Genomic DNA, 21433 nt, shown 5'->3' with positions numbered 1-21433 from the left:
CACTGAAAACACAAGCCAGATGAGTGTGGAAGGCAAAAACAGTTTAATATAAAATATCTGAAGGTCAAAAGACGCGTACTTAGTAGAAAAAAGAAAAAGAGTGTCAAATAGTAATAATGTAATTAATTCACGTCTTATTGACTTTCATGGTTGCTAAGAATATAAACATACAAATGACAGTATGAAACGGAAACTTAGACTCTACCTTAGTGAAAGTGCTTCTTGTAAAAATCTGTGGATTTCTGTTTTTAATACAAAACTTTATATACAAGAATAAAAACTGTAATGCAAAGACAAAAAGTGGATAAAACAATATTTCTGAAATCACAGAACAAAATCTAGGTGATTGGTCGTGAAAGTAACATTTGAGTAAAATTCAGACAGGGTTCTTCCGTACGTCGATTAATGCATTGTTTGAGTTCAGGGGTCCGACGTTGAGGCTGGGGCGACGTGACTCTCGGCGAGATTTAACCACAGGCAGGGACGTCTGCCCGACCCAGGGCCCCGTACCGGTTTGAACTACACGGTTAACCGACACGTCCACAGCCGCTTGATACCACAGTTCATCCATGACTGCAGGTTCCTCTATAGGTAGGGAAGAGCGCCGCCATGTGGACGGGAGCGGGGTGTTTACCAGCTCACGCATTTCCTCCCTGGACCGGGGAGATTTGTCGGGCTGCCCAACGTTTCTGCCCCCTGGGCTGTCCTCGGGGCTGCGGGTCAGCCTCTCCATGCTGCAGGCACTCGCTGCTTTACCATCAGATGAGAAACAAGGCCAGTCAACAGCTTACTCAACAACACAGGTGTGAAGACAGGGATCTGATGGCAAGACAGGCAGATCCAACATTTACATATATTTACCTCTAGCATGCTCCTTAGGCTGGCTGGCTGAACCACAGAGCCCCCTCAGCTTGTTACTTAGATCCACATTAGCAGCCTTGAAGTGGTTTAGCTCCTGGCTGAGGTTATGGATCCACCCCTCGTACTGCCGCTGCCTTCCTGCCAACCCCTCGTCCATTTGCTCTGTCAGGGTCAGATAATACAAACATTAAGTTACTCGAGTACTAGTACTTATGAGTTCTAACAGCTGATTATGGAAAGAATTTGAATCTGTTATCAAATCATTATTTGTCAATATCCAGTCACCTCGACACTGCTGCAGTAAGAGCTGCACACTCTTCTCATGTTCCTTCTGCTGTTGTGTGAGTCGGCGATCCGTGTCCAGTTGTGAGCGATCGAGGGCATTCTCCAGCCACTGCACCAGTTTCTGCTGCTCGTCCAGTTGCATTTCCAGCTCAGCCAAGGCTAGCTGCAGCTTTCGCTCTTCCTCACGCAGAGTCACCACCTGCATTAAACATCCACATCAACATGAGAAGGCCAATGTCAATTGCTCCGGACATTTTTAACCACTTTTCCTAGCAGCCACCTAGTGAAATATCCAGTATACAAACGAGTGGGCCCATGTGAAAATGGTGTTGATGTGCTGCAAACAATAACTGCTCTCTGCCTCATTATTTATACGTCAAGTCCTGCCTCATGCGTGCTCCACGCAAACATCACCCTGTTGCCTGAATGTTCTGACATTTTTGTTCATGCCTGAAAATGGCTTATGACTATTTAGGATTTTGTTTAATACAATTTATACTGTAACCAACAAAAAGTCTTGTCTAACAAAGTAGAATTTAGGATTTTGGATGACTGAAATGGGTGAACACGGTTAAATAAAAGTCGAATCTCACACAGATGTTCAGACCTTGTCAAAGTACTTGCACAGCAGAGCTCTGGTCTCAGAGCCGGACAGATAGCTGAGCTTGGCCATGAGGTTCATCTCCCACTGGGAGAGCATACTGGCAGAAGCCCTCAGCTGCCTCTGTCTCTGACTGATGGCCTCGTTCTTGTACTCGATGGCGGCATCCAGAGCCTCGATTGCCTCGTCCAACTGGAAAAGCGTTCGCTCCTCCTGAAAGAACAGACACAATCTTAAACATAATGTGAGAAGACAGCTAATTTTAGAGTTTCCAGTAAGGACTAATTAGTGCAATGCTCCTGCCAGCCAGAATTACCATAATTGCCAAGTATTTTATCTCTATCTCATTCTGAGCATAACACATTAAAATGCCTGATCTCCAGCGTAATATCTGACCTCAGGGGAGAGCAGGTTACCCCGCCGCAGCTTATCATCCAGCTCCACTCGCTGTTTGAGCAGCGAATCCTTCTCTTGCCGGAGGTTGGAGATCTCTTGGCGGATCTGTTGCGAGTCTTGAGCGCTGCTGCTGCGAAGGAGGCCGTTCCTCTCACTCAACTCGCTCTCAAGGGTTTCAATCCGCCCCGTTAGCGTCACCAGGTCCTTACTCAGGGCCTGGTGAGAAGATCCAAACAAACATTCAGTGTTTTGCAAGTTTCCCATGACTGCTGAAGTGAGTGGTTTGGGTTGATTGATACCTGACTGGAGCGGAGCCGCTTGGTCTCCAGTCCACTGCGTTCCTGCAGCAGGGCTTCTTTCTTCGCCAGGATCGTCTCTCGCTTCGTCAGCTCTCCTTCCAAACCTTCTAGTCCTCTTCTCTGTTCCAGGACCTTCTCCATTTCCTCATCGAGCCAGCGTTTTTGTTCTTCAATCTTCTGCTCATTAGTTATAAAGCACACAGGAAAGATAAAGTGACAAAGTCAGGAAGTGAAAATACATTTAGCACATTTTCATTAATTCTCAAGAACTATGAAGATTACATTTATTATATTACTTCTACTGACAATAGATTAAAAAGCTTGTGTTTTTGCACTGTAATAAAAACACATGAGCTTCATCAAGATGCTTTCTGTAATGTACTATTGTGTGACTAAGATGTTGAAAAGGTTCAGTTAATGATTTTAGATGTGAACTATGGACCAGGAAATATACTGGATCCACAGCACAGGCTTTAAGAAAATGGTTACAATATCCACATGAAATGTTACAATGTTTCTGTATAAGCACGAGAATTCATAATTTCAAGTATTTGTCGTACATTAACATATTTAGTTTTTTCAATGCTTAAAAAGGTTAGTCAGTTATAATAAAATATACTTGGTTATCACGTGCAATTTAAAGTCACATTTATCACCTTGAACACATAATAACAGTATTCTATGATTACAATCCTTAAATATCTGCTTGTCAATTTCACAAAACTTGAAAATGAAATGACTTCTCTTGGATCATGTGGGTGATGAAACTAGCAAATGGTTTCAAATCAAACTGACCGGGGGGGGGGGGGCTCATTTTGTACTGAAACTGCAGTATTTTAAATAAGAAAACAGTTGCACCTGTTGTTCCTCCAGTGACATGACTGAGCCGTTGCTGCCACTGCGTCTCTGCTTCTGAAACGCAGCAATCTCCTCCGTTTTTATCCTCAGGATCTTCTGTTGCTGCTCGTTCTTTATTTCGAGCTCCTGCGGTGGAGGCAGGGGGGAGGAGCAAATGAATTAAAGGACGATGACGATGAAGATAAAAGGAAAACTGATTCTGTAGAAAGTAAATAAACGCTTTTGGCCCTAATGTAGTGTGATATTTATGGTAAACTCCAACAATTACAGGCAACTCTGACAGAAAGTTAATTTAAACTGAGAGCAGTTTAATAATCAATGCTTCCAAGAAAACTCTCAGTAAGAAACCATATGCTGAAACCAAATGGGATCCGTCCCATCTCCACTTATACATTTCCCATCAAATTAACAGCTACATCAGTGTAGGATTGATTATCTACTAAAACCGAAGCATTGGGTGGTTATATGCATTTTTTTTAATAAATTAACAGTGTTTGTCTGATCATTAAAATCATGTACTCATGCTGCTCAGTCAGTGTGTTCCCGTCCGTACCTTGACTCTGTGAGTTCTTCGCTGCATCTCTGTCTCTAGACGTCGTTTCTGCTGACTTTCCTCACGCAGCCGCTTCTGGAGCTGCTCCTGCTGCTGCCTCATAGACTGCACACTGCGCTCCAGCTCCAGCACGCGGCGTTCGTTCTGTGCGGGCAGGTTAGCTAGACGAGCAGTATCCCGTTGACGTTGACTTAGAACCTACAGCACCACCATAAAAGTGTTTAAGTGCAAGAACATTAGGCTCAGAGAAGAGGAAATGTTGCCTTTATTTATATATCTTTCAAATAGTATCTTGCAGCACTGTACTATTCAAGGCCACAAAATTGAATTTAAAATGACTCTGTTGCTGATGCGTTATTGAGGATTAATAGGTATGACAGTCAAACCTTGACTTTGCTCTGAGCAGCAGCTATCTTCCTGCGACATTCCTGCGCTCTTGTGTTGTCCGTTGTGCTGATCTCTCGCTCTTGTCTCTCTAGATCCTGCAGCTGCCGCTGGGCCTCCTGCAGCTCCTGTCGAGCCTGCACAGCTTCACTCTCCAGAGCTGTGATCTTATGGCTGTACTGCCTGTTCAGGGCCTGAGCATCCTTACCTGAAATAATAACAACAAAACATAGGCAATGATTAACAAGTGACCTAAATAAAACAGAGACAAGGCTTTATTTGGCAAAGGCCCTGCTAATGAAGGACAACGCAGATGGATACCTGTTTTGACCAGCTCCTTGATGAGTTCTTCCTTCATGCGGATGGTGACGGACAGCTCGCGGATCTTCTGCTGTGCCTGATGTAGCCCCCAATCTGAAGCGCCTTCAAAACCTTTCAAGCTCCCACGTGCCGATGTGTCCCCAGAACTGGAGTTGGCTACACGGTGATCAGAGAGTAAAGAACAGCTCAGTCAGGAGGTGAAATGAGGAAGCAGACAAGGCTTCGTGGCACTAATTGAAAGACAGGCCCATCAGACAATTCTACACTTACATGCTTTTCTGGTCAAACACATGTGCTGAGGCAGCTGAGATGTTGGACCTTTCCCACCAGCGGTTAGTCCTCCAAACAACACGTCCCTGTTAGTCCAGGTTAGATTCACCTGCCTGAGACAATCACTAGCATTACATCAATGGCACTTTAAATAATGGCTCACTGACCCCGAATCATCTGGAAGTTGTAGGTTGTGATTTCTATAAACACAACATACTTGCGTCTCTCTTGGCGGTAGTGGCTCTCTTCTTCTGTGTCCGACATTTCTGCTCCTCCTTGGACTCCCAGCTCCTCAAAGAAGCTTCCATCGTGATCACCACCAGGCCCATTACCAGTGTAGCCCACTGGACTCGTCTGCAACCACACACATACAACCACAGAATGACAAAGAGGCAGGCTATGACATACTCTGTAAACTGTTTACAAATAGTTTGAATCTGTACAAAGATCCAAACTGGCTTTTTCTGATATGATGAATGTTTAGTTTCAATTTCAGTTTAAATTCATCCCAGAATCTCAACCTGCACCTCCATTTCTTGCCACAAGGAAAGTTTTAAAAGTCATATCACACTTCAGGGAAGAAAGATCACAGCTGGAAATCTAGCTCTACTGGTTGGTTACCTGTCTGAATGTGACTCCATTCTGACTCTGCTGCATGGAGGCAATAGGGGCAGTGTGTGGCCGGGTTCTCAAGTTAAGGCCTGGACTGGACAGCTGACACTGCAGCTCTGCGATCAGGTCCTGCTGCTCCTGCAGCTTATCACTCTGAGTCAATGAAAACAATCACATAAGTTAAAAGGGAGAATATCTGTATAATGTGAATCTTTAGTCTTTGACCAAATCTTTAAAGAATGCTTTGACCATTTAAATTTAACTTGGTTTTTGCTCAAAAGAAAATGGAATAAAGTTGGTCCAGTTCAATTGCTAAGCTATGGATCCTACGTATGATACATAAGATAAAAACATTAGAACAAGAGTGTGTTTGACCTGCTGCTTGTATTGTTCCATAGCATCCTCCAGAGCAGCTAAAAAGTCTGTGTTCTCCGTCTCCAACCGCTGAATCTGGGCCTGAAGCTGAACACTGTCCTCATTCTCTCCACCTTTCTCAGTTTCATGCTCATGACCCCACCTCTCCTCTTGAGCCTCTGGATCCTGCTCATAAAAAACATTTATAGACATATCAGTAAGGAACCTAAACTCCTTAAAATTCTTCTAATAATTGTCTAAATATTTGAGGGAGTTTAAGAGACTGACCTGGTTCCTGACAGTGGGCCTCCCCCTCCTCAATGCAACACTTTCCTCCGTGGAGCTGTTCTCGATACCACTGTCTGGTCCTGAAGCAGTGGTCAGTCGGCTCTGTTCCTCCTCCACCGAGCACAGCCACTCCTTCACCTTCAAACTCTGCTCTGCAGTCAGAGCCCCTTCACTCTGCAGCTCCCGCAGTAACCTGTGATATACCAGCAACATTCAAATGGAGTGAAATTAAGTTAAGGAATGCAGCATCTATATATATATATATATATATATATATATATACTAACATTTTATTAATCCTTTTTTTTTTTAAACGCTTCAAGACTAGTTAAACAACATGACAGCAAACCAAATGTAGTTTGATCGATGAATGAACTTTAACCTGTAAGCAGTGTCCGTGCAGGTCCGGTAGTGAGCACTTTGGGCCTGCATTCTGCTGATCTCTCCCTCTCCGAGTCGAGGCCTCCTGTTTGGATCAGCGTGAGCGATGATGCGGGTCTCTGAGCGGTGGCGGTTTTCGAGGGCTCTGCGCAGGGCCTTGATCTGTTGCTCCAGCCCTTCTACACGATCGGGCTCACGCTTGCAGTTGACAGTGGCCTTGTTCTGAATGTTTCTCGCCCTCGTGGCATAGTTCAGTGTATTCAGGCTCTCATCAAAGTCTGCGGAGGATGGGCTGATGCAGGCAATCATCAGTGTTTTTGAATTTCCTCCTAAGGAATCTTTTAGGATCCTAGAAGATACAAAGATTATATATGTTAAACCAAACTGACACTTCACACAAGATCCTGTATCATGTTACAGGATTATCTCATGTGTCTGATCAACTCAATGAAAAGGTACCTTGTTATTTTAGAATCTCTGTATGGTATGTGAGAGCCTTTCCTCTTGGGGTCCCCCAGCGCCCCGATAACATTTCCCAGGGCCAGCAGTCCGCTGTTAATCTGGATGCTCTCCTTCAGTCTCTCTCCAGTGTTCCCTGTCCTTAAAATGCGCTCTGACCCCGCCAGGTCAACAAAGTGGAATTTGGAAGACAACATTTGTGGTCCAGAAGTTGCAGCGGTGGCGTAAAGGCGTGAAATCCCCCGACGTTGGTCCATGTACACGGTAAAAATGGTGTGTGACCGGCTGGAGTTTTGATTCATTTGGGTTGCGCCAGTGTGCCGGGCTGTGTTTCCTGACTCCAGTAAACTCAACACCTCATCAAGACCCTCCACCTCACACTCTTTCACGCCACACAAAACTGTGAAGACACACACAGATATAACATGTTAATACGTGCATACACCAACCATTAACAATTCTCACAACCGCAGAAATGTGCTTATAAATACTACATCTAACAGCGGAATGAAAATATTAGCATTTCATACCAATGTTGCCTTTATCCTCTCGGATGTGGATGTCCTTGCTGGCCGTCTCTACCTCCAGTAAGTCATTGAACTCCTCTTTGTAGACCTCCAGGTAGGACACTCGGACAGAGAAGTCTGTGAGGTCATTTTCATCTAACAGCTTGAAGACATCTGCAACAGCCCTTGGAATGATACCCTGCACCTCATCTCTAAAGGAACCTACAACACAATTCAAATACACATAATTACATGCAACTGGTTTAGACATGTCACATTGATGTCTTCTTATTTTATGGTCTTAGCCAATGCGAAATACCATTGAATAGGAAGGAAAAGGAAAAACACCAGGTCAAATTTACACTGATGATGTAAAACAATGTTGGAACCAAATATTTTGAAGGACAAAATGTAGGAAGAGTCAAAAAAGAAATCAGTTACTTACAAATATTAGCTTCTCCGATGGTGTAGGTCTTGCCTGAGCCAGTCTGTCCGTAGGCAAACACTGTAGCATTGAACCCTTGGAAGAAGGCGTCGATGAGTGGCTGTACAGACTCAGAATAAACCTCCTCCTGAAAGCAGGACTCTTCAAAGAGGAAGTCAGAAAGAAAGTGTCTGTCATGGCCCAGGGTGACCCGACAAAGTTCAGTGTCCACAGTGATACAGCTCTCATGGCAGTGTAGTAGCTCCTTAGGCAGCAGGGGGCGCACTCGAACAGCTACTTGCACTGCGGAAAAGTCCCCTCGGCCTTGGCCACCCGGCACTTTAGGAGACATCTCTGGTTGGCTGTTGGAGCCCTTCTGTTTTCTTCTGTTATGTAGTGTTCATCTTTGGACCGCTACAGGAGATAAACATCATTTGTCACCAAAAATCATCTGGAATATTTTTTGCCACAAGAGCATCTTTCACGAGCATTTCAATTCAATCTGGATACTTGTCCTTTGTTTCATCTGTATTTGTGCACAAAACAGAGCTGATAAGAGGACATTAAGAATACATTTTGACACTTGACGAGTTTGTAAGACACTAAAAGGCGTCTGCAGCTTCTTTTGCCGGCTTCTTATGAGGTACGTTATCACAACCTCCAGCCCTGTTAACAGGTTTGTTGTTGTCAGACACGCTCTCTACTGTGATGGCCTCTAGTGGGTAGATTTCTTAACAACCAGTGAAAATAGGCAGCATGGAAGTATGCAAGTTGTTTTGGCCGGAAGGCCCCCAACAAGTCTACACTGTCCACACGCGTAGGCAATCGGCTGCATCGTAAATGTTATTGTTTACCGAGTAAAAAAAACATTTATGAGTGTTGCCATGTTGGAGTTAGAGCAGACAGATGTTGAAGAGCAGTTACATTTTCTTAAAGAACTGCAACAAATACTGTCTGTGTAGGGTCCACGCCATAGACTCAACGCAGGAGCATGGATTGGGCTTTAAGGTGCTGAGGACACTCCAGTGTGTGTTCATAGAGTCATAGTAACACCCAGTAACTACTGATGTCAATGCTCTGTAACAAAGAGGCACAGACTGAATTCATCATGAACCGCTGCAGTGATGAGGTGTGATCAGGGACGGTTGGGGTCAACCTCTGCTCCTCCTCTAGCAGCAGCAGAACACAGCCGCTCTGATCCGTGATCGGTAGAGATAGTTCACACCACTTGGAAAGTCTCCTGCGTCATTATTTATACTTTAGCACATGTAGCTCTAGGACCTTCACAACAATAAATCTGTGTAAAAACTGAATGGGGGATCTCTCCATAAAGTTAGGTTATAGTTAGTAACTTTAGTTGAAAGTCGTCACTCGTGTTCAGTGTAAACAAATAACACAAATGACTCTGACTGTGACCAGGAACTTGACACAACGTTTATGAACGTGGTGAACCTACTTGTTCTGTGTGCGAACTGTGCTCGTGGAGGTGTAAACTTATTTAGAGCATGTTAGCAGGGTAACGTTAGCTAGCCACCGTTACCACAGTGTGCCAAAGACACCAGATAAAGATGGACGCGTCAGGAACCGCTACCCGCGAGATGAAAAAACACACAACTGAGAGGAAACACACGAGTGTCGACTTTTTCTAAATCTCCTTCTACGGAGGAGTTTCCCACGTTCATACACTTGCTCGTTAGACTCCATGTTTCTCCCAGATAACTTCGGCTAGGCTAACGTTAGCTCTTAGCCAGGGAGCAGTCCGAACAACAAACCACAACACGGGGATGAGGCTGGACACCGACACCCGGAGGAGCTACTGACCGTCTGGATCCACTGACCGGGTGAGTGGGTGTTAGTGTTAGAACCATCTTACTTTCTATGAGGCAGCAGCAGCTCCATGGGTCCAGCAGAACACTGGAGGGGGTTCAGGAGCCTGGAGGTTGAGGGGGGCAGCTGGAGGGAGGAGCCCGAAACTTTGGGCTGTGTTTGGGGTTTGGTCTCTGAGGAGCATCGTGGATGAGGAGGCTCGGTTCAAAGAGGGTTTTAAACATCGAGCCACAGAGAAGCACAGTGTCTGAACGTTACTGTGCTGTATTTAATAGTTGAATTCTCATACCTCATATTCTGCATTTGTTTTCCCTGCTGTTACTCACCTATAATCAACAATACAAGTAAATAGTATGATTGACCCTGACCAGAAAGAAAAGTGAGCATATCATTGTTTTTGTCTACTCTTATTTCCTGTGACCCTGGTTTAAAGTTATTGACCTATTATTATTTATCCTATTTTGATGTTTTCTTAATTTATTTCTTTACTTTAAAATAACTTTACATTTATTTGTTCTTATGTTACTTTAATGATATTTCATTTCATTCAAATTTAATTTGATGGATGTTCCATTGTAAAAGTAGACTGTACTGTCTATACTTGGCTAAAAGTCGTAGTGAAACTGAAAAATATGATATTACTAATATCTAAAGCACCTTGAGCTGCATTTCTTGTATGACAGTTGATATAAAAATAACGTTTCTTATTATTATCATCATTAACAATAATGATGATAATAATAACAAATATACTTTGTTTATATAGCACTTTTCAAGATGCTGTTTCCCAATAAACAAGACAACAAATCACCAAGGACAAAAATAAAAAGAACACACAACCCAGGTAACCCAGGTAAAAAGCCTTTCTGATAGAAATGCGCTCTGAGTTGTATAGAATAGTTCTGTTCGAATAAATAAAATAAATCAAACCAGATAAATTCAAGGAAGGTTTTTACTATGAGACTGTATAGGAATGTATTGTTAATAAACATGCTTTGTCATATCATGATGATTCTTTGTCCCTTTTCACCATCTACATTTTACATGCATTTAACATTTTCCACAGTGATGAAACCACACTCTGTTGAAAAGTGTTGCAGCAGCTGTAAAATCAAAGTTTGTGACTTCATGGTTAGCAGACATCGAGTATGCAACAAGTCTCATCTGTGATCAGCAGGGGGCAGTGTTACATCATAGTTTGAGTCTATGGAATATTTGCAGGTTTTCTTCTGCAGCGACAAGACTCGGGCACAACAATGAAATGACTGCAATTTGAAAGCACAACAAATGACAGAGATTTAACAAACAGCTGAGAGGCAAAGAAGCCACACATTTAGCCACTTTGACTTAAATCTTACTTAAAGGTATTTTATAGGAGACTTATGATATTAATATAGAAATCAACAGTAGTAGAGTAATGGCCTCCTGAGAAGAGACCACATGGTAAAGATCACACTCGGAAAGGACATTTCTCCGACTTCTTCCATAGATGCCATCACTGTTAGCTCATGGCTACCCAATATTTAATATAGCTGCTTTCAGACATGCATTGAAAGGTTCTGGAGGGGCCGTATGTAAGAAAGCAAATGTCCTAGTCAGTTGCTCCAGATATTTTCTGAACCTTTTCCTGCCTGACCTCTGGTAAAATTTGTAGAGGGAGATGTAGACAAAGTTGTCAACGTGTAAAGACATGCAATTCCAGAGCTTTTGACAATAAAGTCCAAGGCAGAACACAAAGTGCTGTAAACAAAAACATCTTACCAGGCAGCTATCGCTGGAATATTATTTTTTGGCTATTTTGTTGTTAATTTTAGTCAACTACTATGCTTTTGGTTGTGTGTTTAGAGGCAATTTGGGCTTCAACACACTGACAGTAGTGTCCTGTCTGCACCATGTGGAGCCTCGGCAGCACCAGTCCCAATCTCTTTTGTTCTATTAAACTTCAGATGAGACCGAGGTATTTCCTTTCAAATACAAGTACCACTGATAACCCACGCTGCAGTCAAAGGGAGTGGGATGGTTTCTTATGACTATCCTGCACAAGCAGAGAGATAAGGATATTGATTTCAGTCCCACACACACTGCCAGCGCTCATTACGAGTTTTTTTTTTTTTTTATCTGCACAGTGTGACTCAGCCGCACTGAGAGCTTGAGAGACGCGACAGTGGAGTTGGAAGAGAAGGATGTGAAAGTGGATGTAATATGATAACATAGAGGAAGGGGAGGAAAAGAGAGGACAGTGAGGCGCACAGAGCAGACAAAACACCAGACTCCAGATCAGGTGCTCTCACACAGGCAAGCCCAGCTGAGCTTTTAATACTGAATGACCACCTCTTGTGGGATCCCCGAGGATCATGGATGGGATTGTGATTGAACTCATTCATTTCACAAACATTAACACAGAATGTTCTGGACTCAGTCTTGATCTCTTGTGTGAGTTCAAGACTGAGTCCAGAACATTCTGTGTGCAGGGGTATTAAAGGACAGTTTTTAATTCAGCCCACACCCTCAGCCAGTGACTGCCTCGCTTGAATCATCTATTCAGACGTCTCTATTCAACCACCACTCCCTGTCTGCCTCGCTATCACCGGGCATCTTTTTTCTTCACTCAGCGTACAGGCTTGTTTCAGGATCCTGTGGCTAAAGCCCCCCCCCCCCTCAGTCATGTCATCTCGGTTGAAGCCTCCTCTGCAACTAAATACACCTTGTTTGTTCCCAGTCAACCTACACTTTGCCTCACTGTCCACAGATGCACTTCTGTGTGGTCTCATTTTCTCAGATGTGGCACAGCTCAGTGGGGAAGATAGATGGAGGGGGTGCGGCACATTTCATCACCACGTCACAATTTCTCCAAGTATACCCGTCCTTTCGACAGGAGAATGATTACACATACACGACTCGCAGTGCGCACGAGACATGCTCATGCATTTTTCAATGTGTACTTGCGGATTTAAAAGTGAAAGTTCATTCAGGCACAGTAGGAACACTGTGGCTCTTTTCAGCAGCTTGTTTTTGGCTGCCTGTCTGCTGAACAGCACTGCTCTGTACGGCAAGAACTGTGTGTTTCTCTAAAAACCACTGCTCACAAACTGTACTATATCCCTGTATATACATTAATGTTTGTGTAAAAAAAGCTCAGGGTGAGTATAAGTGCTGGGTTAGATATATGTTTACATATATACCTATATTAATCTGACTGCTTTTACACCATATTCACAAAAGTAGAAGAGACCCAACTCTTTATGTTCACATGGTGCTTTAATGGTTGCGTTGGAAAATGAACTGCAATAAAACCAGAATGAAACATGGAAGCAGAAATTACAAAGTTATAACACATCATGATTACGTGTCCAATATACAGCGCACATATGTAAACCCTTTAAAAAGTCATTAAAAAGCAGCACTTTCTTTCAGGGTGAACCTTCCACATATTTCCTGGTTGAGTTTGTTTGTGTCCTTCAGTTTAGTGCTGGTTTATTGTCTACATTGTGACATTCGTCCTTCATTACTCCTACGCTCATTTCTGTCTCTTTGCAATAGCTTTAGAGGAAATTATTATTGTTCCAAACAAAACTCATGCTCTAATACTGAAGTCATTTGCATTTTTGTCTGTAGCTGGACAACAGTGTCTCTGAAAAGCAAACATTCTGAAACATTTATTACATGCAGCAGTGCCACACACCTTGTTCTGCCATCACTTCATGTTTTTACTACCTGGCTGTTACAGCTCTTTCACCAACCGTACAGGAGATTTTTAAGATGGTCACCGTATCATCACTCATCAATGGCCAAATGCCTGCCTTAGCTAAATCCAAACCGGACTTTAGTTTGTCTTTTGTGCTGTAAGAGTCTTTCCTACTTCTTGCTCTAGAACTCATATTGGGAAAAAAACAGGGTGATTTTGGTGATGTACTTCCCCAGCTGGACACGTCTCTCCAGCTCGCTCATCTCCACCTCCGCTTCCAGAGTGGCAGGCCCCTGAATGGGGCTCACCAGCATCAGCTGACCTGTCAGACGGTCTGAACGCTGGACTGTGAAGTGGCGCCGAGCTAACCTCCCCCCCAGCAGGGAGAAGCGAAGCGTGTCGCCCATCGGACGCAAAGCTGAGACCCTGAACATGACGCGAGGAGCTGACAGGTTGGAAGAGACAGCCATGTAATGGTAGGAGAAGGAATTTGGGGTCTGAGAACACGCCTTGTTGTCCAGAGGACAGGGGTTACGTTCACATCGCCTGGAAAGAAGAAAAACCAAGTGAAAAGTGAGACAGATGAAATTAATGTACTGCCCAAAAAACATATGCCTGTTACTGTGGAAAATCTCTCTTATGACAATGAATCAGGAGCAAAAAATACAGAAGACAATGCTCACATAGGCGACGTCTTGACATATGCAGCATTAGGGATTTTGGGGCAATCCACATGGACACACTGGAAGCCACCGTATGTATTAATGCACATCTGGTCCTTGGTGCAGTTGTTTTGTCTGGTGGCACACTCATCGATGTCTGGCAGGAAACATCAACACAGTGTTAGCTGGGACATCATTCACACGGCTTTGTTGGGAATAAGAACATTCTAAGTGATTTCCTAACAAAACAGGAAAATAAATATGTGAGTGCACCTCTGCAGCTGCGTCCATCGCGGGTCGCATTATATCCAGCAGGACAGGTGCAGCGGTAGCCTCCAGGGGTGTTAACGCAAGCATGTAAACACAGTTTCCCCGCCTGGCCATTATGGAACAGCTCACATTCATCTATATCTAAAGTGAAAAAAAACACACACACAGTTAGCATCCTATATAAAAACAAATGAATGTGTATATTAGTTAGTCGTAAGGTCCTACCAGTGCAGATGTTGCTGTCCCGTCCAGAGATGGTGTATCCTGCCTCACAGGTACAGTGGGTGGTCCCTTGCACCATAGAGCAACGTGATGGACGGACAAAGGGCCCGGTGGTGGCAGCTGGCAGGGTGGCAGCAGCAGCGGCTCCACCGGTGGCTGCAGAGGTGGCAGCCGATGTGTTTGTCATGGTAACAAAGACTGAATGGGGAGGAGAGGTAAGACGTTTTCTGTAATGCAGTAGCTCAGGATTTGACCTAGGGCTCATTGTCGTTCAGTCATTAATGGATGGTTTGTGGGCACGGAGAAAAAATGGGCGTTACAAACGACTGGATGGATTACCATGCAATTTGGTTGAAGGATGTGGATTTCATCAGGGAAGAAACTATTAGATATCGGTGCAGATTCGGGGCCAACACCTGGAAATCTTTTTTTTTCTTACTTTAACATAAGACATAGGGCTTTTTTTTGTTGTTTTTATTGATTTGTCAGAGAATAATCTATGAATACAGGGAATTTGGTGCAGATCCAAATAAAATAAAAAACTGGATCCATTCTAGTTCTTTATAAAAAACTAATTTGAATCATCGTGATAACTTGTTTGTATAAATAATGTTTTATGTCAAATCTAACTTCCAGACAATATATTCTTATCAAACAATATAAGAATAACTTTAACTTTAATTTAGGGATTGGACTGACCTTATCTTCCTGGTGATATGATGAAATGTATGTATTGTATTTTATGTTTGGATATAAATATTAAATGAATAGAGAGAAACTAAACTAGCTGGGCTGCGGAGATTCACAGTCACATCAGGGAGAAGACTGCAGCCTCTCAACCAGCACTGTCTTGGACTCACTCTGTGGCATGTAGCACTGACTTGTATTGGCAAACCAAACCACAGGCCGATGCCATCTCCTTCAGCAGACTGGAGACTAAAGTAGTCTATAAAATGTATACCCTGAAAAAGGCTTATTTGCTTTTTGTGGCTCCTATAATATCCCAAAACTCAAAAACCTCTTTGTGTTTGAGCTGTCTGAAGTGTTAGTGGTTATCTCAACATGTTAAAATAAAATAAACAACATCTCCATCAGGCGGTGGGGGTGTGGGTGTGTAATCCCTACATGTTGGCAAGGGGCTCTGACAGGTAGCTCCGGCCCAGCCTTTGGCACAGACACAAGAGAACTGGTTCATCTCGTCCACACACGTCCCGCCATTCAGGCACGGAGAGGACGCACACTCATTGATGTCTGAGGGGAAAGAAACAAACAGGAGGGTTATACAAGGAAACACTGGTGCTATATGTTTCAACCCTGTCAGTGATACAGGGGGCACATGCAACCAAATATCTCTGATGCTGAAAGATAAGAGAAAATGACATCATGGCATATATACGTGTTAGAAGGAGAATGAGGGAAAAGGTGGAGGAGGTGCTGGGAGGCTTTGCCTGATCAAAAAACTTCTGAGCCATTCTCTCAATGTTAGTGAGCTGTCAAGATGCTGCGGTTAAAATATCACATGTCTGAGCATTCAATAAATTCTGGACAATGACAGAGCATAGAGAGGAAATATGATCATGGGTCATATATGAACTATATCTTGATGTAGACAAACAGTGGAGTCATGCATGATGCACCAAAAGAGGAATGGGAATAGAGAGCATGGAATAGGGGGGGTTACAAAGAGGATGATGACAGGGCTTTAAAAGAAGTGATCAGACAGTTAGATAACAGGATGAGAGACGGTCAGGGTGAAGAAGAGGAGGAGAATCTCTGGTTGGGAAAGGGATGATCCCGCTGAGGCCGGGTAGCTGTGTCTCACCTCGGCAGGTCGGCTGCTGGCCGCCCCAGGTCAGGCTCTCCTGACAAACCCTGCTCTCTGAGCCCACCAGCTCATAGCCAGGGTCACACAGGAAGTGGACCTCATGGCTCACGCTGTGCGACTTTCCAAGTTTCCTTCCATTCATAGGTGCGTCCAGTTTTGTGCAGGTGCCTGTTGGATAAGCAAGAGGTGATTTAATAATGAAAGAAAAAAACTGAATACTCCATTTTAACATTTAACATTTGAAGAAGTCCGTCTCAGGATGTTTTGCTCACTGTTGATGGCTTTCGTCGTCTGCCTCCCTGCACTGCTCTGCAGTAAGTTTATTTTCTTCTTCAGGTTGCGTAGACTCTGCAGGTACGAGGCCTCGTGTGCTGAGAGAAGCTTCTGGACCTGCTTCAGAGAGCCCTGTATCTCCTGCCTGCTGGGGCAGTCCTGAAACCAAACAGAGGGGGTGACTACAGCGTTGAATTATTCACAACTTGTTCAAAGCCTTTTGCAAATTCACTGACCATGAGGATATTTCCTGAAGAATTTTATGTCTTTTTTAACAAAGTTGCAAATAAAAGTGCAACCACATAAATTACCTCCACTAAGCGGGTTGTGTTTTCACCACTGTCTGTTTGTTGGTTTATTTGACAGCAAGATTACACAAAAACGAAAGAACTTGGAGGCGATGAGGCCTGAGGAGGACCCATTACCTTTTGGTGCAGATGTTGAGTTGGAGAAGTTTCGTCAATTTGGGGTACATTAGTATTTTCAGATTTCATCAAATTCTTTATTCTCTATATATTATTATATATTGTGCCACAATGAAAGTCGATACATCAAGTTAAGAGTAAAACATGTGCTAAATTCTTTATCTTGTGCACTGTTTAGGACCATTGTTGATGACAGAAACAAGACATCCTCCTTTCTTCATTCTGCGGTCGCATTCAACAATGATCTGCAAATATAGATACTGTTACTATAAGTGTTAGGTTAGGGTTAAAAGCTGCAGTAGAATCATTTTGCTCAAAAACTTGTTCTCTGAAAAAGGAATGCTGTTATTTGCTGAATTTATGAATACACAAAAGCTTCTCCTCTGGCTTCAGGTGAGTTGAAAATAAATATTTGTCAACATGAAAAAGAGACCTGAGGGCCACAAGCCAGTGAAGTAACTGATGCATTCGCTGGAAAACTAAGTTTCCATTCATTCTTTCTCGGAGATGCTTTGATTAAAAGTACATTGAAAAAATTTAATCTGAGCTGTAACCAAAATCAGCTCGATCTGGATGTCAGCAAAATGAAGGTCTGTTGAAGAAGTTAGATCTGTGGAGTACAGAGGCTCGGCTGTTACATGAGTGAGTAAAAGCAGTATTATCAGAGCATGTTTTTCCACCCAAAACTAGATGCTGTGACCAAGTCATACTCACGAAAACAGTTTACTGTTCTTTCAATGTGGTCGTATAGGTGTGAGCCTGCATGAACATTTAAAAACTTCAGTATAAAAATGTATGAAACGTGCCATATGTCACGAGAGGGGGAAGTATCAGCAAAAGTGACTTAGGTTGCATTGGAGGTAATCACTGGATCTCTATGAAGTGGTAAACTTAGGCTTTTGGGGTCAGACAGTCAGGTAGAAACGCCCTCAGTGCAAACACCACCTCCCGTTACAACCTCCCTTTCTATTGGCTGCAAGGAGCGGACGAACGGAGTGTCAGGGACATGTTTTCTACCCGTGCACGCCCGCCCGCTCTTTACTCCCTTTCATTCAACAGCGTCATTCTGTGCCGTCCTATCCGACATGTTTTCAGACAAACAATTAGTGTTTTCTTCCAGCAGGAGTTATGCAAGAAGAGTCAATATTTGTTGAAAACACCTGATTCGGACCAAACTGGGGTTTGAAGGGATTTCAATTAGTCAGGGCGGGGGGGGGGGGGGGGGGGGGGGGGCGGGTGCCTGGTGTTTAAAGTGTAGTTGTCAAAGGCCTCTTTCTGTCCGTGCTGGTGATTTTTCACATGGCTTCATGTTTACTGGGTGATGTTACCACAGTGTTCAGAGGCATGCAGGACAGGAGCTTAAGACTTCAGTTCAACTCTATTAAATCTAACCAGATTTGTGTATTTAAAGGGGTAGTTCACCCCAAACGGAAAATTCTCTCATCATCTACTCTACTCTGCCGAGGGAGGGGTGGGTGACGTGTTTGAGTCCACAAAACACTTTTGGCGTTGCAGCAAATCCAATACAATTGAAGTAAATGGTGACCAATTTTTCAAATATTAAAAAAGAAAAGAGGAGAACCTGGATCAAGAGGACACAGTGTTAAGGACACCATTTTGAGTAGAATATGAATGTCGGTAGGTACGGACACTTGGATGACACCACAGGAGCAGTGTGGAGGCATTTTCTGTTGTTTACTGTTTAGTTTTACTTCAATTGTATTGGATTTGGCTCCAACACTGTTTACACCAGAACTCCAAAAAGTTTTATGGACTCAAACACTTCAACCACCCCTCCATCAGTGGGTGTAGATAATCAGTGAATTTTCCTTTTTGGGTCAACTATCCCTTTAACATAAATATAAATATATATATATATATATATATACATAGATCTAAAGCACCACACTGATATTCTTATGGACATATATTTAATCCATCTCTGAGCAATGCACCAAAAAATACACACATGTGCAACATACACAACCATGAACTTTAGCCAATAACAGTGTGTTTTACATACCTGTCCGAACACAGGATAGAGTGAGCAGGAACACGCGATGGTGATGACGAGTGCTGCAGACACAAGCATGTTTCCTCCAGTCTGAATCCAATGTGCAGTCTGCGATCGGTCCTCAGAGGTGTCACAGGTTGCAGGCAGCCTGAACTTTGTGTGGGAAGTGGTCAGCCCTCGCTCTGCGCAGGGACTCCAGGTGAGAGAGAAACCACAGTTGGCAGTGGAAAAGCTGCTGAGGAGAACTGCTGCGGAATGCAGCGGGGTTTGCTCTTCAGCAGCCAATCAGGGAGGGAGACTTCAAGAAAAATTGGACCAGGTTATTATGCATTTACTCACTTTGAAACTGCACCTCCTCACAGGTAAAAAAGCAGCTTAGTTTATCTTGTTTACGGAGAATTTGTAGAAAACCTAGTTTCTCTGGATCAATAACAGATACACAATCAGCACCTTGACCACTTGTGTTTGGTTAAAGTCCTTTTCATTTTCATTTCCTAACTAAATGCAATAAAAGAGTTTTACCACAAAATTTCAAAGCACATTCTTTGCCTGCTGACCATCTCTCTGAGACATTATTTTCTGATGCTGTTTATTTAAAGCAGTAATAACTGTAACACCAGTATCATATCAATATAACAAAATACTGGTTATATTGCTTAGATGATAAATCTACGCTGGAAAACTGCGTAACAACTTGAAACTGTTATGCTGCGTTTGCCGATAGACTGACAGTTCACTGCCAGTGATGCAGCTACAGAGGAGCTTTGCCCTCTGCAGGAATATGTGCACACATGCATCCCTGTACTATTCTTGGCCTCAACAAAATAAGACTAATTACGACAGCCCTCAGTAGAACCTATACCACCACCAGGGCCCAACATTCCCCTTAAATCAAACTGCACCAAATTACACACTTATAGATATCAGGCCTCTAAAGATGCCTGATTTTTTTCTCCATCAAGATCCATTAAATATTCTCTGCAAAAACTGTGAGAATGTTGAATCATCCAACATTAAAGAAAGTAAAATAAATCCTGGATGGGTTCTTCCGTGACTTGTACCACATCCTTCCATCTACTTCCATGGTAATCTGTCCAGTAGGTTTCGTTTAATCTTGCTTACAAACAAACAAACCAATAAAAGAACATACAGGGGTGAAACCATAACCTCCTTGGTCGAGGTAATAAATATAAGCCTGGACTGGTAGAAAATAATGAGGTTGGAAGCTTGACTATGCCCTATGGCAAAAGTGTTTGGACCTCTGTTATCAGCTTGTGCTACCAACACCACTGTTGTTCCAATGGTGACGACAAGGCTGAGACCCTCAGGCAGGAAGGAGCTGACATGTGGCGGTCGGATTTACCTGAGAAATCATCTTGTGTGTGGCATTGTCTAACCAAGCCAGGTAGAGCAGACTGCGCTCACAGCTGTTGCTCAGCAGGGTCAGACAAACCCTCACCGGTGAAACAACACCAGAGCATGTGTGATCACTGGACAGGCTGCAGGGACCGGGTCCTCGGTGCAAAATACATTCAGCCCACAGGGCAGAGAAATGAGTGCATTGGGTTGCACAGCAGGGATCTGCAGACGGTGAATCATCCCGCAGTGTGCAGATCATGATTCATGTTTCTCACACTGGGTCCATAAAAACACATGTCATTGTGTTTGAACAGACAGCTCCATGCGGAACCTGCACACTCAGACTGATCCGCTCATGTACTAGTTCTGACACCTCACGCTCTGCTACAAGTGAATATCTGAAAATGTCTGACTAACACAGCTCATCTCATCTGAATAATCAACATCAGTCCCTCAAAACAAACTTCCCCTCCTGAAACAGTGATGAACTCTCAGCCTCAGCCCTGCATCAGAGTAAACCACGTTTTGTCACTTAGATGAGGAAATGATAACAGAGATGATTTAGACCTTTTGTCCTCAGTGACTGACTGACTAGTAAAACAGAGAGTGGTTACCAAAGCATTATACTATTCCAATGGTGATAATAATAACATATTATTATTAATTGTAATAATAATATTTAAGAAAAATACTAATAACAATAAACGTTTAGATATGTAGCACTTATCTAAACAATGTGACAAAGAGCTCATGGGAATAAAACAAGGCATTAAAAAGTTAAAATTAGCCTCACCTCGACCTTCAGTAACATCAACAAGGACATCACTGTATTACAGTGTTGTGCATGAAAGAACGCAAAATAACGCGTTCATTGAACACGTTGACTTTTATGAGAACGATGAACTGAACGCAACTCAAGGACAAATAATTTATTTGAGCGGTGAAAAGGCTCATATTGTGGCGTCCTCGCGTATAGACGACAGGAAACTTCTGCCTTTATGTGTAACTTTATTACCAGT

The 21433-nt window shown here is 43.2% G+C and overlaps 2 protein-coding genes across 3 annotated transcripts; both read right to left on the bottom strand.

Annotated features, from left to right (window-relative positions):
- Nucleotides 1–20: 20 nt before the first annotated feature.
- Nucleotides 21–9826, bottom strand: kif7 (kinesin family member 7). Of its 2 annotated transcripts, XM_062386246.1 has the most exons (20): nt 9726–9826; nt 7874–8266; nt 7453–7650; nt 6923–7322; nt 6465–6812; nt 6083–6275; nt 5816–5980; nt 5450–5593; nt 5046–5182; nt 4829–4941; nt 4559–4714; nt 4240–4445; nt 3854–4051; nt 3301–3426; nt 2443–2619; nt 2144–2359; nt 1754–1960; nt 1147–1345; nt 862–1023; nt 21–750 (listed from the first exon to the last, which is right to left on the bottom strand). In XM_062386246.1, exons 2-20 carry the CDS (start codon nt 8202–8204, stop codon nt 377–379), a joined length of 4050 nt encoding a protein of 1349 aa, XP_062242230.1. In that variant the 5' UTR covers nt 8205–8266; nt 9726–9826; the 3' UTR covers nt 21–376. The 2 variants fall into 2 exon arrangements, with proteins under 2 accessions (XP_062242230.1, XP_062242238.1); XM_062386254.1 differs by lacking the exon at nt 9726–9826 and having other exon boundaries at nt 21–747; nt 7874–9699.
- Nucleotides 9827–12949: 3123 nt separating this feature from the next.
- LOC133958601 (fibulin-7) lies at nt 12950–19223 on the bottom strand. Its single transcript, XM_062393498.1, has 8 exons — nt 19065–19223; nt 16616–16775; nt 16341–16511; nt 15644–15769; nt 14522–14716; nt 14300–14437; nt 14048–14183; nt 12950–13910 (listed from the first exon to the last, which is right to left on the bottom strand). Exons 1-8 carry the CDS (start codon nt 19131–19133, stop codon nt 13547–13549), a joined length of 1359 nt encoding a protein of 452 aa, XP_062249482.1. The 5' UTR covers nt 19134–19223; the 3' UTR covers nt 12950–13546.
- Between the last annotated feature and the right edge of the window lie 2210 nt (nt 19224–21433).

This window comes from Platichthys flesus, chromosome 1 (assembly GCF_949316205.1).
Source record: "Platichthys flesus chromosome 1, fPlaFle2.1, whole genome shotgun sequence".
NCBI lineage: Eukaryota > Metazoa > Chordata > Actinopteri > Pleuronectiformes > Pleuronectidae > Platichthys > Platichthys flesus.
Note: the sequence above shows the minus strand (reverse complement) of the source record. Positions and strands in the feature narration are given on the sequence as shown.

What these genes read in the sequence shown, in the direction of transcription:
- kif7 (XM_062386246.1), bottom strand. Translation starts at nt 8,204, where the DNA reads ATGTCTCCTAAAGTGCCGGGTGGCCAAGGCCGAGGGGACTTTTCCGCA. An exon ending in TGGAACAATACAAGCAGCAG is followed by an intron (nt 5,594 to 5,815) that starts GTCAAACACACT and finishes TCATTGACTCAG; the next exon opens with AGTGATAAGCTGCAGGAGCA. An exon ending in GAAGAACTCACAGAGTCAAG is followed by an intron (nt 3,427 to 3,853) that starts GTACGGACGGGA and finishes CCTCCACCGCAG; the next exon opens with GAGCTCGAAATAAAGAACGA.
- LOC133958601 (XM_062393498.1), bottom strand. Translation starts at nt 19,133, where the DNA reads ATGCTTGTGTCTGCAGCACTCGTCATCACCATCGCGTGTTCCTGCTCA. An exon ending in GACGACGAAAGCCATCAACA is followed by an intron (nt 16,512 to 16,615) that starts GTGAGCAAAACA and finishes CTTATCCAACAG; the next exon opens with GCACCTGCACAAAACTGGAC. An exon ending in TATGTCAAGACGTCGCCTAT is followed by an intron (nt 13,911 to 14,047) that starts GTGAGCATTGTC and finishes TCTTCTTTCCAG; the next exon opens with GCGATGTGAACGTAACCCCT.